Here is an 18,783-nt window from a genome sequence, read left to right as displayed (position 1 = left end):
TATGCTGTATCATTGGTCTCGAACGTGTTAAGCGATATTTATTTTCAGTGTTATATGTTCTTTAACTTCACTTACGATTCACACGAATTGAGCCACATTAACTCAAATGTAAAAAGTTATATGAAACAGAATTATTAAAAAACATAAATAAAGCAATTTACATACTGTTTTGTCGAGGTATAAAAATTGTATTAAAATAGTAGATATTTCATAAAATTTAATTATTCAAATCGAGGACAAGAAAGAAATTCCAAGATTCAAGAAGAAAGATAGTTTAAGTTAAACCTACTGTGACCTTAAAAGTATTCGATTCCTAAAAATATTAATCAAATTCTTTCACGACTTCAATTTTAAAAAAAGTATTCTACATTTACAAAAACGATATAAAACTTTCCCTCCGGTTTCTCCGGCGGCTGGTTTACATTCCAGATGAAACCGCAAGGCAATTGTCTTGTTGTCATTTCGAGACTGAATATATCGCGGGAGATACCAAATTACCATACTCTCGGATGCTATATGTGTGTCTCAGAGTTGAACGGAGTGTTGCAGGGAATCATTAATTCGATGCCTCTGGCTGCTGGCATAAGCTGAACGGTGTTAGGTTCCCGAATATCGGGGGCTGTAACCTTGCCGCTGTTGGAACGACGATTGAGAACGTTGAAAGGGACGCGGAGACAGACAGAGAATATCCCGCGAGATTCGACGGATTGAATTGCAAAGCGAATGAAAACCAAACTCTGTGAATAAAGAGCCACCGATGGGCGGAATCGCGGCGGCGTTACACCACGGTGTCTACGTTCCCATCTTCTCTGGATTTTTTCTGCTTTTTGCCACTCTTTTCCTAGAGATAGCACGTTCCTTTATACGTAAAATATCATACGACAAAAATTGTCGAAGATATACGTACTTCCACACATTCCTTCTGAACTGAGGGAAGTGGTTTATTGTGTTTCTTATCGCGAAGTTGAGGATACAAAACAGCGTATGTCGACAAATATAAGACAACTATGTGACATATTCTTTCTTGTCTGTACAATAACGTAAAAAGGTGAGAAATATTTTATGAGAAGTCGAAATATCAGGATACGAATTTATGATCTACTGAAGTTCATAGGCTCACTCACGACTTTTGACCATCTTCAAATTAACATCGTCCTTCCTTTCCGGTGTAAGTTATTCTATTGTTCTTCTGTGTTATACTTCCAGAACAGAAGCTTCTACGAAAGAATCCAAGATGGAAGAGTTACCTAAACTTCTCGTGCATATTACGTGTATTACAAGAAACAATTTGAAATTTCATTGGCACTACATTTCCACATTGTTTTCACATGTTCCTGATATACTCAGCACGATTCTGTCTCCTCGCTCTTTTAATGAGATTGTAAAATATATCCCGACAATTTGTCTATGGTAACTGTTTGAATACTTTCACGACTCACTGTATACTCACCAAAAGATTCAATTCATACACCTCTATTGCTACCAAGTAGCCCATCTGATCCAACTTTGATCAAGTACAGCCGTCGTTTTCCAAAGCACGTCTCGTTATTCTCCATCTAACCTTCTATGCACTGTTGGAATTCTTTCCTTCGCTTACAGACTCTCGAAGCATTCTAACCGAGCGTTTCGAAAGGAGGAACGTGACGAAACATCGTGCCTAGTCGTACGTTGCAGCGTACGTCTAGGGCGAACGTGAGGCGCTTCTGTATAGGGAAAGCTAAGGGAGTGGAAGCGGAACGCGGCTGCAGCCGGCAAGATTTTCGACGAACGTTAATCGGCCATGAGAACCATTCCGATCCCGGAGTGGCTGGAAACTCGCGAGAACATCTCTCTCGAGCCGGGTAATTGATCGGCGGGATCCAATTTCGCCCGGCATAATGAAATTCAGCGGAGAAAACGGGGCGGTTCTCCTCGTCTTATAATCGTTCTTATTCCATTTTCGTGAGAATTTCTGGAGCTCCCCCGACCCGCATATCCAGCTGGAACCTTCTTCGATTTGACGAGACGCAACAAAATAGCGGGCCAATTGAAAATTTTATCCGATTGGAACTTGCAGGATTGAAACAGTAGAATTGTAACAGTTTCCTCCCTTTCTCTTCTTGTATTGTGGGTAGTCTGGCGATGTTTGCACTTTTGCGTGTAATTTGAATGTGTAAAAGTATGGAGAATGCGTACGGAGATTACAAAAGAACTCGAGAAACCGCATGTTTCCAAGTTGTTTGATTTTGAGGTTAAATACGTACCTTTTCATCTTCTTAGGAATTTTGAAAATATCGTTCGTTTTAATGTTGAAACGTCCACGATATTAAAATTTCCGAGGTCTTTACGATTTCTTAAGTGTTTCGCATTTCTTTTGAGGACTTTGTAAAAAAACGCCAAGACTTGGTAAATTCAGAAGTTTCCTGTTTACAGAATTTTCCTAAATTTCTCTGCTTTCTTCGCTACGAGAATTTATACCAGAGTTTGGTGAAAATTAAGAAACGTTTCGTGTATATAAAATTGGCAAAGTTCCTTTCGCGCTATACTATCACGAAACACAATTTAGTACATCTCTATTAAACTAACTCTATTAAATAAAAAGGATTACATGTGTCTGTGCTCATGCCACGAATAAATAACCAAATAAATAATCTCGCCTGCAGATGAAACTAAGCATTAAAACTGTAAAATTTGATTTGTAAACAGCGAATGTTTATCGTGGCGTGCTCGAGGCAACTTGGCGATGCGCGAAATTTTCATTTCCTTACTTTAAACGAAGCCAAAACTACACTCGTACGTTAGTTCCGCGCTACCACGAGCAGAGAGTAGAAAGTCGTGGTGTCGACGAGTTGGAACGAAAAGCCACGAACCGCGAAAATTCCAACTGGCTTACGGCACGTCTGCGATGACCGCTCGAAACAAATAGCCGGTGCCGGCGTGTATAGGCGGGCTCAGGCTTCTGTAAACCGCGATAAATGGATGTACTTATGTACAGTTTAAGCGTGAATCTATTACGAGCAACCGGACTGGTATAACCGAAAACAAAGAGTCGCATAATTTCTCGGCTGGTGAATGGTTCGGCTGGTACGCTCCATTTACCCTGTATTAAACGCGAATGGCGATGGGAATCATGCGGATTAAATCTGATTTTAATCGTTCGTCGAAAGCGAATGTTATTGTCTTCGAAAAACAAACGTCCAGGCGAAAAGTCTGCGTTTCGTTCTACAGTGAAACCGTAATGGAAAACACGAAGCAACAGACAAGGAGGAACTGATAAATGTGCTCGTGTACACAGGCTGATTCATGGAGGGGTTCGAGAATTTAGGGACGCGGGTTGTTCGGATGCTTCTAGACGAGGATGCTTAAGATTCCTTGTTGTTTATTAGATTTAGATTTATGATAGAAAAAGAAGACGAAATATCTTGCTATTTAGGGGAAAGAAGGAGCTCTGTGTTATTTCTGTAATTAAAGTTTTCGTTTAATCGCGAGGTGATTAAAGTTTCTGTTTTGTCGCTAGAAGATAAGACAGGTCTGCATGGAAAGTTGCTTAATCGAGTCAGTTTCACTTTTAGATCTTCTTGTAAAACGTTTGTCGACACCTTAACTAAATTTCTAACACAAGTATCGCTAGTCTTAAGTAAATATTTTTTCCAATCTCAACGAATTCAGTTACATCGTTGTATGCGTATTTCGAGATAATACAAGTTACGAATAGGATTATCTAACACATACAATAATTAGCAAGACAGGTTAATTCTAATAACGCGGGCTATACAAAAATGCCACCATGTAGCAATTCTGCGAGTGAATTACGTGAGTTCGAATACTTCTACTTTACTAAAGTTTCCGAAATAATCCTCACGTTTTACAGTTTGAATTGAATGTACTAATTAATATTCGCTATTGCTATTTACTATTTATTTATCATTTCAAACGGCCAACGAATACTACGAATTACTATAAAACGTCAATGAAATAAGATGATGGTGCCATCACTCTTCTAAAACAACGATCTGAATCTTAACGACCTGAAAAAGAACAACACTCTGCATCAAAGTAGAACTCCGAAAACTCGGTATTTAAATTCCTGTATTCAAGCGCAGGCTCCATCAGGCCGGGCAAATCACACATCTCGAGCCAAGAGAGTTCGGTACACGCGGCGAGTGTCTTTAATGGCCATCGTCTGCCTTGCGAAAGGCCGTCGAACAGTTTCTTTACGGCCGTTACCGGAACGAATCGTGTCGCAGTTGGCAAGAATGTCTCGGCAACGGGGCTTTGGAAAATCGGGTCGTACCGAAGGACGCGCTTTTGCACGAGAGGCAAGAGATACACATATATCAGACAGGAAATCCGTGTCACCGACTGCCGCGTATTTGTGCGGCCGAAAGGCAAATAAGAAAGCTCTCGGGCCGCCATTGAAGGCGGCGATTCCTTTTTAAACTTCGCACGGATAGCTCGCCTGTACCGTGATACCTTTCGCCGTGAAAAACACCGGAAACGTATTATTAACTCGGCGAGTGCCACCAGATCCCCTAGAACTTGTTTCCACGCTCGTCTTTTGTGATACGCGCACAATGTCGCGCATAAAGCGACTCGATAGCTTATTTTGTTCTTCTTTCTCGCGTTTCTTTCCTCTCTTCATTTTTTCTTCTTTCCAACATCTCAATTTTTTTTCTTCTTTTCCCTCTACTTCCAATTATTCTTTTTTAACACCGTAACGACCGTTTGTACGACCCATACTGTGCACGAGATAAATGTCTCTGATTGTAAATTCTTTAGACGGTTAATATTTCTCTGAAGCTTTAAACCGCACGAACTCTTGCCTCGCCAAGATGATTGTTTTAACTTCCTTATGGATAATTTTGCGCACTAGAGGAGATCTACGGTGGTAGATGCCAAACGAGTAGGTTTTTAGGTGAACATAGCTGAAAATTCTTTCTGTCCATTGAATTTTTTAGGGCTTTTTGGTGCCTCGTGGCTGGTTTGGGCAGGGTCGTGCGAAATTGATGTGTACTTCGAGGTAGTGCAGGATCGAGAGACAATAGAAACAGGGTATCGTGTTTGTTTTTTTTTCGCGGTTACGGCTAATATCGTCGAAATAGCGCGTGGCCTTATGGGATAAAGCAATAATATATTTCAGGTTTTTCGTCCTTTCTTTCTCCGTTTAGTATCGTTCTTTTTGAGACTTTGCCCTATGATTCATGGACCTGTCCTTTGTTTCGCTATCCCCTCTAATAAACTACATTGCTTGAACCCGTTCTATCAGCACTATCTTCTCTTATTTTATATATCGTTGAATAGGCTCGTTGCTTTCGTAGATAATTGAACGCCATTATGGAGTGACGAATTACGGGTTTGTTCCGCTGTGCCTTAGGTAAATCGAGGAATTTCGATGATTGATCGTTTTAATGAATACACGGTCTGATGTTTACTAACATTTAGAAATACTGTTTCACAAGGTTTAGATACAAATCTGGCAGTGATAGAATGGTTTGAAAATTCCGATCTACGGTAAACATTGAAACACAATACTCCGTCAATCATAAATATTAGGACACCTATTACTTACATTTCTTAGAAAACTCTAATAAATTTTGCTATATTTAATAGTAAACAGATTTACAACAAAATAACTAGAAAATAGATATAATGAAAAGTGTCCAATTTATATCAAATATCAATGTGTCCTGATACTTACGGTTACCAGTGTACATAAAATTCGATTTTTTAAAATGACAGAGTATTCGTGAGCAAGTATACATTCAGCAGGAAGAACAAAAAAATTAATGCAAATTCCACTTTGCGGTATTTTCTGTTACACGGGCTTCTCCATTCGAATAATATTCGTAATACGTCTTCGTAAGCTTCGATCTGCTCGAAAATGGCAATTACGAATGAACGTTAAACGAAATTTACAGCATTTGAGCCGTAGGTCCTTTCGTGGTTCATTACGATATGAATCGAAGTAATTGAGAACGACTCGTAGCTTTTTGAGCCGCTCCACACAAAGAAATTGCCTTCTTCTTGGGTTCGCATTTTTTTATTCTTTTTTCTTCATCGCGATACGCATAATTACTCGATAATCCAGCGTTATCGGGAATAATTAGTTATTAGGCCACATCGCGTGTTACGATGGAATTTACTTTGTAGCCTTTCGAGGTCGCTGCCTCGACGTTCGTTTCGAGCTTCACGTACCAAACATACTAATGGCCTTCGTGTTCGTGTGAAACCTTCTTATAACCTGCAATCGTGCCATCTCAAGAATTCTATAGTATAGATCCGGTGTGTCCGATAAATACTCTAGTCTCTCTGTCTTCGCTGTTTATCTGGAATATCTATTGCTCATATTTGATCGTATGATATTTCAACAGTTTCTTATCGAAACCATTTTGTGGTATATCTTTCTTCACTGGTACGTATTCGTTAGCATGCCGACATAATGAAAGAATAATATCTGTCTACGGTTTAACAACCAAAAATGATCTGCAAATTGTTTCAGACTTGTAGCTTTTGCTATTATTAAAATTTATGCAGCTGTTTTTGTTGTCTCTTGTTATTCGTGCATAGCAAAACTCAGAACATACATAGTACTGCACATAATTATTCATAATTAGCCAATGTACCCCTCCGATGTACGTTGTTTTCTCTTCTATTATAAAAGCTAAGCAAGGGTTTCTTGCTATTATTTATGCATACAAGTCCTTATTGAAATAATAAACACCGTTTTGAATATTATTGGTTAAATATAAATTATTCAAGAGAAACGTTTATCGATCATTGATTTCGTTCAAATAATAATTATGAACGGTAGTGTATATACATCATAATGGATCGGTGGTTTTAGTGTAAAAGGGTTATCTTAAATTGAATAATGTAGAAATAGTAATACCCTCTGGAATCGTCTTGTTGAACCACTTGTTTTTAAAGTAATTGCATCTCGAGATAATAATTTCCCCAATTCTGGTCCGATTCATAAGCTTCTTAATATTCCGTTTATCCCCCATCTTCATTCCCGGCGCATTATTTTCGGTGCATCTCAATTACTCGTCCAATCGATCGTTCTAAATTGAATTCGTAGCTTGCTCCGTGGAAGAGACTCTTCGTTGGGAAGAATCGCGAGGGAAATGGTGACCTCGAGCACCGGAAGCTTCAATTAAAGACAGTCTGCTCTTGAGAGTGCGATTTGTCGCGATGGCAAAATAATAGTGCTCTTTACCGCCAGCGTTATGGTAATTTAACGAGGTAACAAACTGTTCCGCCTTCATGGAAACTTTCCCTATCTTTTTCTGCGTGGTTCTTCAAAACTTCGAATCTCTTTTTGTCTAGCACAGAACAGTTAGAATCATTCATCTTTAATCGGTAAAATTATAACAGTAGTATCATAGTAGCCAACTCGCAACTTTCCATAGGGATAATAACGAAACTGATCAATTTGCAATTTTTCATTGGAATCTTATGGAATTTTGTCAATTTATGATAGTGTGTACTTTCTGAAATTTCAATGATTCTCAACGCGATATATGGATAGAAGCTTTCTCTTTTGCGTTATATATTTTTTCTATATATCACCCACTTTGATTTCTTTGCTACAAACTTTAGTTTTTAGTGGTTCTAGTATTAAATAAATTTCGACTTATCGCGTACAAACAGCGATATCTAGCCATTTGAAAAAGTTTTTACGAGTGAATGCGATAAACTACTGCTCGCGAGAACTTTAAAAGCTGGTCGTTTAAACAAATGGTCAGCCTGCTACTAGTAAATTTTAGTAGTATGTTGGAGACATTTCTAGGATAGATAATAGTCAGGCTGGTAATAAAAAAAGGTTCGTACAACCGATGGCGTAAGCATTGCTCAGATGTGAAGAATCTCAGTGAAATTGCGGATTCATTAGGATGATTCGTCCGACATCATAACCAGTTTAGCAGTAGAAACGATACTGATATCAACGATGCTAATCCCGACTATGTATCAGCACCGGGCATCTTCCCTTTAATGAAGCTTCCCGATGAGATCTCGTAATGAATTTTCACATGACACATCGAACGGTGGACGAAAGTTTCTACAGACGAAACGAGCAGTCAATAAGAAAATGACGAATTCGATTCATCGATATCTTCGAAGATAAACTTTGTATGTAGGAAATAAACAACAGAGAATTAATAGATCGAACAAATGAAATTATGTAGTCTTCCTCTTCGCATCGTTAAACGATGTATTTTCAAAGACCATCTCACGCGTTTCTAATGATCGTAGCGACCGCATGTGCTACAGCAATTCGCTGATAATTTTCAGACGTAAGAGTCTTGAAACTATAATGGCAAATAAAGCCATAAAGATAGCTAAAGGGAACGAACGGGAAGTTTGTAAGAAACTTCCTTGCCATAATAAACCTACATAATTTGACTGATAGAAACATGGAAACTTTGTTTCTATCCTTACAGTTCAGTCATTTCAACATCGATCGATTTACGACCTCATGCATAGAATGTAAGAAAATTATTTTCACGCACATTGAACGTGCCGAAATTAGTCATAATTAGGTTATTACCACCGGCATAAATAGAGTCATAAAGAAAATTGCAAGGAACAAACAGGAAGCTCGTAAAAAGCTAGCGAGTAAAGGATAGGAGCGAATGACATTGGCTACGTTATTACGAACGATATTCCACCGAGACTAGAACATCCGGTGGCGTAAAGTCGCGCCACGACAATGTGAAACGCCAATCTGGCATTTTACTTACCACTTCTGGGAATTACACGCGGTTAAATTATTTAAGCTTTGCTCGTGGATCGAGAAGCTATAGCGAAACAGAGTGATCGGAATTGTTGCGTCCTATGGAACTGATTACTTCCGGGATGTTTAAAACTCTTGTTTAAAGCGCGGTTCAGGTTAAGAGGAATTTGAAACGGATCCCGAAACGTATTTTCGATATATATACAAAATTTCTAGCGACGATACTACATAGTAATATCTGATGTGCTCGAGTTTCTCAGAAGTCAAATCGATTAGGCTCTATTTTTTCTGAAATTACAAGACATGATAAATTCGTCTGAAATCAAATGACTCATTTCCTACAATTTGTCATGATGATCGATCTAAATCAGAGCCTTTAAGATTCGAGTCACGACATCACGAGATCTAATTGATTCAATTCTAAAAATAGTTCTTCGTGTTTCAATGTCATTACCATTTTCGTAATGGCACAAATGTACGAAATGACGTGCTGTACTCCTTTCATTCGAGTGCTTAAAAAAAATTAGTTGATCAGCAGAGTTTCACAGTCTACCATTTGAGAGACGATAATTTGGGAACAGCGAAGCGAGAATGGTGACCGTTGGTAGAATTGAACGCCGAGAAAACGACTTACTAGAGTCTACTACACCGGTAAGGGTCAAACTTTGTTTAAGAACTGGGTGACGTGGAACGAGGCTATCAGCCAGAACTTTACCATTCTCCTAAATTGCGGCACGATCTCGCGGAACTTGGTGCGGCCAAAGACAAGGTAATCTGGTCTAGTCATCTGTTGTGCATCGACTTCGCTCCTAGCCGAATGTTCCGCTTATCGATAGAACCTTGTTGGACCCTGTCAGAAATAATTGTTACCAGCGTCCTCGGTATTGGGTACTCGAACAACAGGGTTTGGATTGTGCCCGATTGATTGTTCGAAAGTTCGTGAATCCGTAGCAAATTCGACCATTCAGCCCTTTTTAATGGAATTCTTGCCGCGTAAAAGGATTTTGTTGTCTCTATATTTCCCGTCAAACCGTATATCTCCTCTGCAAAAAAGTGCAGGGTAAAACTTTGCGTAACCTAGTTTAAGATCTACTTAGCCGCTAATTAGGGGCTTGAATTCAGTTGAAAGTCTTCGTTTGCCGATTTACAGGCCGAAACGTTAATTTCAAGAGATCCTATTTACTGCGGGAAGAATACATCGTTCTGGATAGACCATTTAAAAAGGATCTCCATTGTGCTCCGCTCCAAAAAATATGTGAGATTTAAAATATCCGCTGTCTCCGATCAGATTCATCGGCCATCGTTCCCTTTAACCATTTTTGAGTATCATCTTTCTTAAGTATCCTCAAACGATATGACGGTATAAACGGTATATCAGTTCTCGCTTTGTTCCAAGAGGGTAAAGGCAAGGGGAGTCAGCTAGATCAGAGGTCGTTGAGTGGAAATGGTCACTTCCTGATCCGTGAACGTTATCGGGGAATATTTTAAATCATTGTATAGATAATCGAAAACCTTTCCAAAGGGGGAAAAGATGAAGCAAAAGGACGAAGGGTATCTCGGCAACCCCATGAACGTAATTCATCCTGTAATGACCACGCCCGTGGCCACCTCCTATCTCTCGTTTCCTTTACGCACAGTGGCTGGAAAATGGGTTCGGTCTTGTAAAGAATATAGGACGATCCCCCAGAGGAAGCTCCGAGGATCCCCGTCCCTGTGTACTTCCTTTCAAAAGATCTTATCGTTCATCTTGATTCCAACCTGACGCGTAAGCTTATTATTTCTCGTTACGCCCTACGTTTTATTGGCTTAACCCGTGATAATTTAGATTCAAAAGATCGGTCTTGCCACCGCGGTCACGTGTCTTGAATGACGAGCGAACAAGTTTCCCATCATAACTTCTGTATTTTTTGTTCTCCGTAATATATGTGTGGGATGATTCAATTTAGGGGTTAGAATTATGGATCTAGGGGTCGGTGATAAAATCGAGATCAGTATTTCTGTTTTACTATTGCATTTTTCGGCAAAGTTTCTGTAGAACGTAGCGGGATTTAAGAGAAACTTGACTTGTATCTTTAGGAAATTGGCAAATAATACGATGATGTTATTTATTATTGTAGGTATGGTCAATTGGCTGCCAGTTGTTATCTTAGCATTCGAATACAGAAGATATTTGTCTGTCGAGTAAAGTCCTCGTCTACTTTGAATCGCTTGACTTGGTCAAGTGTGTTCTATTTGTTTTAGAATTGTTTTAGAGACGGTGAGTCTATAATATTGGGTTGTTCGAAGAGCTCATGATAGAATTTAGGAAGAATTTCCTATGGAAGAATGTCACATGTTTTTCATTAATTGGGACATTTGTTGGTAGCATACCTTTTTTTATAAAAGTGCACAATGAATATGCAAGATATAATAGGCTGATTAAAAGTACTACGAACTCTCCAAACAACTCGATATTTATTGGGTTTCTGAGAATCAATCGGATCCTCGATGTTGTTCAGAGGTGGGATCGAAGTCGATCTAAACTTCGTTGCTCGCTCGGTGGAAACTTCATCTCTGCCCATCGACAAGGTATTTCGCTCGGATTCCGCAGCGTGGCACGCGAAACGCCACTAGAAAAATGGCCATTGGCTTTTCTATTATATCGATAAACATCTCGCAGAGATGGCTTGTCAATAGCAAAGCGCTATCGCAAAGACGCGCGGTAGCGTCGATGGAGTTTCATCGCGGTGAGAAATTTCATAACCCAGTTTTTCTTCCGTGAACAACCGCATCGATGTCACTTTGTTCAATAAGTTTAGTATTCGTTCGTTTGACGCTTGGTTTTAACAGGCCGACTTATAACCCGTTTGTTTATTTATTACGATCGATATTTTACGCGATCTTTCGGATTTATTATTCGCGGGATATCAAGGAGCAGAAATCAAAATGTTTTTTGTGAAAAGGGAACGACAGTGAGAAATAGGCGAAACGTCGTAAACCGGGTTTATATTGGCAGTTAAATTCGTTTATTTCATAATTCTACATCCCTTCGCTGTTTATTCGTGATTTATTTGAAAGATTAATTCATTTTCTTACTAATTGATTTAATGTTGCAATCAAAGGCATCGGATATTTAATTATTACGAATTAATCCTTTGTTCATGTATTTACATCTAAATTCTAATCGTTATTCTGAGAGTTTCGAATCTTTACAAAAAAATTTCTTTAGTTTTATGATTACCAGTCATTTCTGACATATCGTTTTTGTTACACTCTTAAACTAAATGTCTTGTCGAAAGTGTAAAACCGTCGCTAAACGAAGTACGAACTCGTATTTGCGACTATTACCTGATGCCGCCAACGTTTCTCCAGTTTACGATAGTTTCGAGCAAAACCAAGCATTCGGGGAGTTTTTATCGTTGTGACCGTGGGGCGATACTTACAATTCATGTCGACGTAAACGGTGGAGGAGAGCGGGATGGACCTATTGTTATTCGTTGCGTTGCAGGTTAGCATGGAACGGACGTCGTCCCGTCCTAAATTTTTTATAACGAGCTCGTTGCGCGTCACGCCGTTCCTCACTGTTACGGTTTTGTTGCTGACGAGTTTGTCGTCGCGGTGCCAGGACACCGTCGGCGCTGGCTTACCTGTGGAAACGCATCACTTCCATTTTTCACGCAATTTTCAAACTATTTCCTGAATTTCTTCTCACTGGGAACGAGAATTTTTGCCTGACGGTAACATTCTGAAAGGTAGCAGTGGATCGTAGTTATGAATTTTATTTTGTTAACGATTCGCCCTTGTCAGCTAAAAATTGCATAGAATTGTTCGTTCGTTTCGTTATTGTGTTTTAGTGGGAAATATAAAAAAAATTCGAGATTGCGTCGTAAAAATCATTTACAGTGAAGAATTGGTCGCGAAGGGCGTGCAATATCCGCGACAGTAATTGAAATAAATTGTCACGATGATAACTACCAATCTTTCACGGTAACACCAGGTACTTTAGTCCGTAAATCGTACGTAATGCGTGTTTACTGCGAGTACACATGAAAATTGTACTGCCGTAGCCTATTTTCCACGGTTTCCCGGTATTTTAACCCTAGAATCTCGTAAAACTATAGTTACTTATCGTTTCTTCTCTAAGTACACAATACCGCAGTGCCACGATCATAAATACTATAATCGAATTAATTTGCTTTCATGCAGAGTAATCTCGAGCATAGTGTACTTTTGTGTACACTTTAAATCACTGCCAATTCTCTTATCTTTCCTCGGGCTTAGTACTGTGAAAAAGTCTTAGACCATCTACGTTGCTAATTTTATGATGGAAACTAAATATACTTTAAGATACTCTTTGTGTGTATTTTCAGAATTAGAAATTCCTTAAAAATTGAGCGTATCTAACAAAATCATTGTTGTCAATATCGAAAACAATCGATTTAACATTGCAAATTTCCTAAGACATAACTTTGCTACAATTGAATTATTGTCCGGAAAAAGCAAGTTCTTCATTGACGAATCTCTTATTCTTTCATTCACTGATTTTCTTAAAAACATAATTCTTATAAATAAATTATATCACATTCGAAAGAATTAAAAGCAATCTCTATGCAAATGACTGATATTTGTTAATCTTTTACTTTCAACATTATCGAAATTTCTGTTTCGTAATTTCCCAACTCGGAAAGCATGATTTCGTTTAGTAGATACTCTAAGACCTTAGCACAGGATTGTATCCATTACTTGGTAAAGGAGCTACCTAACGTGGCGATTAAAATGAATTTCTGGACGTGGCCAGCGTTCCTTGCCACATACACGAACACTGTCACGTAAATCCCGTTGCAAACGAGGCTTCAACGATCCACGAAAGCCGTGCTCGTTTTTGGAATTGCAGCGGACGTTCCAGCGGCCCTCTCGACCGAACCACGGGAACACGGTGCGATGTGACGTTACATTGTACTTACCGCCGTACACGTCACAGTAGAGCCGCAGAGTGTCGCCCTCTATGTACGGACCCACCATAGAGTTCCGTGCGATTCCGGAATCATCGACGATCACGATTTTGTGCGGTGGAACTGTAACACCAAAGCAAACCACCGAGCATTTACCACTTGACATCTGTTAGAACGAGAAAATCCTAGATATAAAGACATTGATGTTTTGGATACGTATAGTGCTTGGGCACATTCAGAATTCTAAAATTTCAAGTAGAGTATAATTCAAAATGAAGAAATTCCCAATGCAATACATCTTTGGAACCGATATGTAGAAATTTGTATCTTGGATATATCCAGGATCCTGAAATTTCTAGTTGAATGTCATCCGAAATGAAAAAATTCCCGATGCAATACTGTATTCGTACCGATATAGAGAAATTTGTGTCCTAGATACATTCAGAGTTCTAAAATTTTAAATGGAGTGCCATATGAAACAAAAGAGTTTCCAACGCGATGTATTTTTCTATCGATATAGAGACATGTGTGTCTTAGATATACCAACAGTTCTAGAATCTCTAGTGCAGTACCACCTAAAGTAAAAATATTCTCAATGCATTTATTATTCAACGTTGCATTGAATATTTTTATAAGATTACAAATATATACGATTTACGTACAGAATGTTAAGCTTACTCTACGATCACACCTTCGATTTCCCAAATCTATGCTTAGCCACTCTCATGCCCTTCGCTTCAAACTTAAAGCGGACGCACACAGTCACGTAGAAAATTCCGCTACCCCGAACACGCTAGTATCCAACGTTCCAAAAATTTCACGGACCTCGAATACACAGTCTACCTTGAAATTCCCCAGACTAGGAGTAGAATCGCGTTCTAAGACCATTCGAATTGCGAGCAGAGTCGCTTGTAGGGTTCGAAGATCGCGCGACCCGCGTCTGGCAGTTGCAAGACGGAAGCTGTCGTCGTCGAACGGAGGCCGATAACGCGAAATTGGTATTGGAAGATCGCGGCTCGGATACCGCGACGCCATTAAATTGGAATCTGAAATCGATACGGCGCGGACTCCTCTCAGCTTTTGCATGGAAAAAGAGAAGATCCGCTGGCCAACGGTATTGCAGGGAAAGTAATTGAAAAATTACTGCCGGGAAAGTCGATCCGCGACATTATGTTGTCGTTCGTTCGTTCGTTCAGCTCGTGGCTCGTGGGTTTGGGTGACGTTAACCTCGTGATTCTGATAAATGACATGGGAGGAGCGGTGGGAGGACGTGCCATTTATTGGTATTAGCTTTTGTAGCACTTACTGTATCATAATTTCACGTGGTACGTGTTATACAGCGTTGTGCGTAAGTCTCGGATCGTTAATGGTACTGCTCTTACCAACGCAAATTAATCCGTGAGCTTATTTTTAGGAAACGTTTTTATGTATCGTTACATGGAAATAGGATTTTTACATATTATCGTAGTAGTGGTTTTTAGTTTGTAGTTTCCTTGGTTTATTCTGTTGAAAATGCTACCATAAATGGAGCCTCGATCTCAATAGGAGAGAACATATATGGAGGCGATTAGACTAAGTTGGAAGAGAAAAGGAAGTCAAGAACGGATATCAGATTTTTGAAATATCGAAGAAGGGATTTTATCGTGGAAGCAAACGTATAATACATAAAATATTAGTCGATACGTTTCCAGATAGATACTCATTTTTTAATAGAATGCTTTTCTTGACAAAATTAAAATAACACTAATTGTAATTATGCTTGTATACATTTATCAGACAAATATTTATTTCGCAAGTTATCTTAAACTTTTGTATAACGGTGCACATTTCTCGAATCACCGGATATACAATCCTCGAGGAAATATGATGCACAACGATAATGTGCCTCCTGACTTGCGTCTTCGAACACGGTGATACATCGTCGTACACTAACTTTTATTAACTCGAAACGTTGCTTACAGGAATTGCTGACGAAAATGCTATTAATTCAGCCATTCCTGGCTATTTATTTGGCACAAAAATCGTTGTTCAACGTGCTATACTTTGATCGTTGAGTTATATCGTCTCGCTGTGAAATTAAGAATTTCGATCAACTACACCTGTACACTCCTGTTCAAAAGTTGCAAGACTTTGTTTTACTTCTCCAATTCACCAGCATAATACACACTAAACACTTTCATTGTCATCTATTATGTATCATGTTAAATGATATTTCTCCACACGTTTTAACGATTACTTAATCTTCCCGGTTTCATTGCAAATATGATAACTGTCCCAAGATTTTTAAGCGATTTAAGTCTTTTTGCGACGAAATAAATACTTTCCTCTTACTTTGTGTCCCTTCCAGAAGATTTAGAGTTTCGTCCTATATTATATTGAATTTCAGTCGGATTTATTCCGACATAATAAAACGTGGTAATTTAATTACAGCATTAATGAGTTTCCTGGCAGATTTGCGATGGGCTACGAACCGCAACGCACAAGGTAACATTAGGGGGATCGATTAACTGTCCCTTGTAACTCAGACTATTTGAACTGTATCAGCGGTGTTCCAGCGGCAGTCGCGGTACGCCCACCAAGCCAATATTTGATTGTTTGAGCTTGCTTGAAGAGTACGTTAGGCGGCATTGATATTCTCTCTGATAGACGCAACCCTCAGAACCTGCGTAATGTGCGAGAATAATCCCCGTTACAAGGTTTTCCAACCGATAAACCGATCGACCGAAACACCAAATTCTATTTACACACATCAAATCTAAACCATTGCCAATATCATCTTTTCATCCTTCACAAGAATCTTCTCTACTTTATCCAACGAACCGTTAAATCTGAATTCCTAAACCAAGCAAGCGAGTCAGTTTCTTTGCCATTTCTCCCTTCCTTGTCGAGGAATACCAAGACAGAATTTCAAAGACAAAGCTGATTCAGACAACAGCTTGTCTCGTTTCTCTAGTCGAGCCAGTCCGAACATCTCATTACGATAATTGGTTCGGCAGCTCGATTTTCGTTCGTTCGCGAAGCCGCGCTACGTCTTCTCTTGTTACCGAGAAAAAAGTTGCGAAACTCGCGGCTAGCCTTTGTTATCATGCAACAAATATTTTGTAAAGATGAGAGTATGCGTAAGGTCAGGCAAATTGTCGCTGAGCATTGAACAGCTTTTACCTACTTGTCACGGAAATAACGAGACCTTCCTTTGTTGTCGAAGAACGACACTTTCCATTCATCAACGATAGATTTTTCTTTTTAATTAACGCCTTTTATGTTCAAGTAGATACAAGCAGTATTTGTTAAGTAGTATCTTGCGAGAGTACATGATAAATCATTCTCTTTGAATTTTGTAAATATATAATTTATAAAATATGACAGAATATAAAGTTTATATTATTCAGACTACTACTACTAATAATAAATTGTAATAATAAAATAAATTGTACTAATAATAATAATTTCATACTCAGAACATAAAAATGCCAGAAACGCTACAAACTTTCCGAACAATCCAATATGATTAACTCTTACCAAGAATAAGTAAGTTAAAGACAAGTGTCCGAATAAGTTTTGAGCGGTAGTGTACGTACGGGTAGTGTACACAGAAAGCTTTGCCTCGCTACGTGTTAGCCTTCACGGATGCATGCATGTACGTGACGGAGAAAGACACACATCTGGTATAATCCGAAGGGCTAGCAGCGAGCAAAACAACAGGACTCGTTTCGACGAGCACTCCACCTTCTTACATGCCCCTCCAATTTAGACCTTGCTGCTGTTTCGTCCGTTCTCTCCATTTCGCGCGACTTCTTCCGAAGCTTCTAGTCTTTCCAACTGTTTTTCCTGTCTTTGCTAGCTGTTTTTCCGTTCCTTTGTTTGGCTGGAAATTGGGAGCGGGTTCTGTGGTTTGCTGGCTGTAGTTTTGTTTCCTAACTTGCGAATCTCTTCCAGGGGTTTTGTGGATGATCACGTCGAGATGTTTTTGGGGGTTCTCGAGAGCTGTTTTCGAAGATTTATTGCTCTTTAGGATCTCGTTGGTTGTACATAATATCATTCTTTTTTCGGTTGGGACTGGGAGTGGATCGCGAGGATTACAGGTTGGAATTTGATTTCGTAGATATCGAAGGTGCCTTCGAAGACAGATTTATCGTCCTTTTCGTCTTATATGGTTCTACTCTATGTGTTGACCATATCAGAACTCTACCTCCTTTCTGTTCTTTTATTCAATTGTGATTTAGAAATGAGTCGTGTGAATTACAAGTTGTACTTTCATCTTGTAAGTTGTAAGGGATGAAATAGAGAGATTTAGGCTGCTTTCGAAGACTTAGATTTATTGCTCTTTTGGTACGTCAAAGGTTATATGATATAGGGATGTTCCCTACATTCTGTTCTCTTCGGTAAGTCCTTGTATACGCGTGAAATCTATTGATGCGATACTTCGTTCAGGATACAGAGTTTTCTATTCTAGTATCCGCTCGGTTGCTCCTCTCTTTCCTTAAAAAGGTTCAGTGGTATCATATATACGAGAAACTGATTCACTTCTGTGATACAAATATCCTATGATATGAGAAGGATGCTCTCTTCTCTCGTGTCACACAAAGAATAAGCGGCTCTGGAATTATCTTAGCTGCGTCGAAATAGCAATATTTCAGACCATATTCTTTAAATTCCTCATAAATATACAAACATTCGCAGTCTACTAATTAATATTTCCGTACAAATTAATATATCCGTGCAGGAAAATCTGCAAAAATCTTTCATTAACACATTGAAGACATCGTATGAAAATATCATTTTCAAGTCGTATTCCAATCGGTAAATTTCAGTTCATCAATGAAGAAATATTTTATGTTGGAGTCAATTCCTCGGCTTTCTATACCATCGCCGCTTCAATTATGCATACGTTGAAGCGCAGCGCAAGGATACACAGTGCGTGTGGAAATATTTTCTCTAAAAGGCAGGACATTTATTGCCGGATATGTAAACGGCTTCCTTACGCATTCCGCGTCAGTTGCAAGAGCTGTTGGGATCAATATTCGTCCATGTTACAGGCTACGCTCTCTATACACGTGAATTTTCCAAAGAGCCGGCTCGGCCGTCCTGGATTTTCGTCGACTCCGCATCGATGAATACCCGTGATTCAATTCGTTTTTA

General features: G+C 39.1%; 1 protein-coding gene across 1 annotated transcript in view; it reads right to left on the bottom strand.

Annotated features, from left to right (window-relative positions):
* LOC117212793 (neural cell adhesion molecule 1) overlaps positions 1–18,783 on the bottom strand; it is a 299,315-nt gene that overhangs the window by 31,719 nt on the left and 248,813 nt on the right. Inside the window, exons 4-5 of the mRNA XM_033457831.1 lie at positions 13,657–13,767; positions 12,136–12,339 (exon numbers count right to left, since the gene is read on the bottom strand). Of these exons, the coding sequence (XP_033313722.1) occupies positions 12,136–12,339; positions 13,657–13,767 (315 nt within the window). The remainder of the gene's footprint in view (positions 1–12,135; positions 12,340–13,656; positions 13,768–18,783) is intronic.

The sequence above is a fragment of the Bombus bifarius genome, unplaced genomic scaffold (genome assembly GCF_011952205.1).
Source record: "Bombus bifarius isolate JDL3187 unplaced genomic scaffold, Bbif_JDL3187 scf7180000008379, whole genome shotgun sequence".
In the NCBI taxonomy this organism is placed as follows: domain Eukaryota; kingdom Metazoa; phylum Arthropoda; class Insecta; order Hymenoptera; family Apidae; genus Bombus; species Bombus bifarius.
The sequence above is the reverse complement of the archived record's forward strand: the minus strand, read 5'-3'. Positions and strand labels throughout refer to the sequence as shown.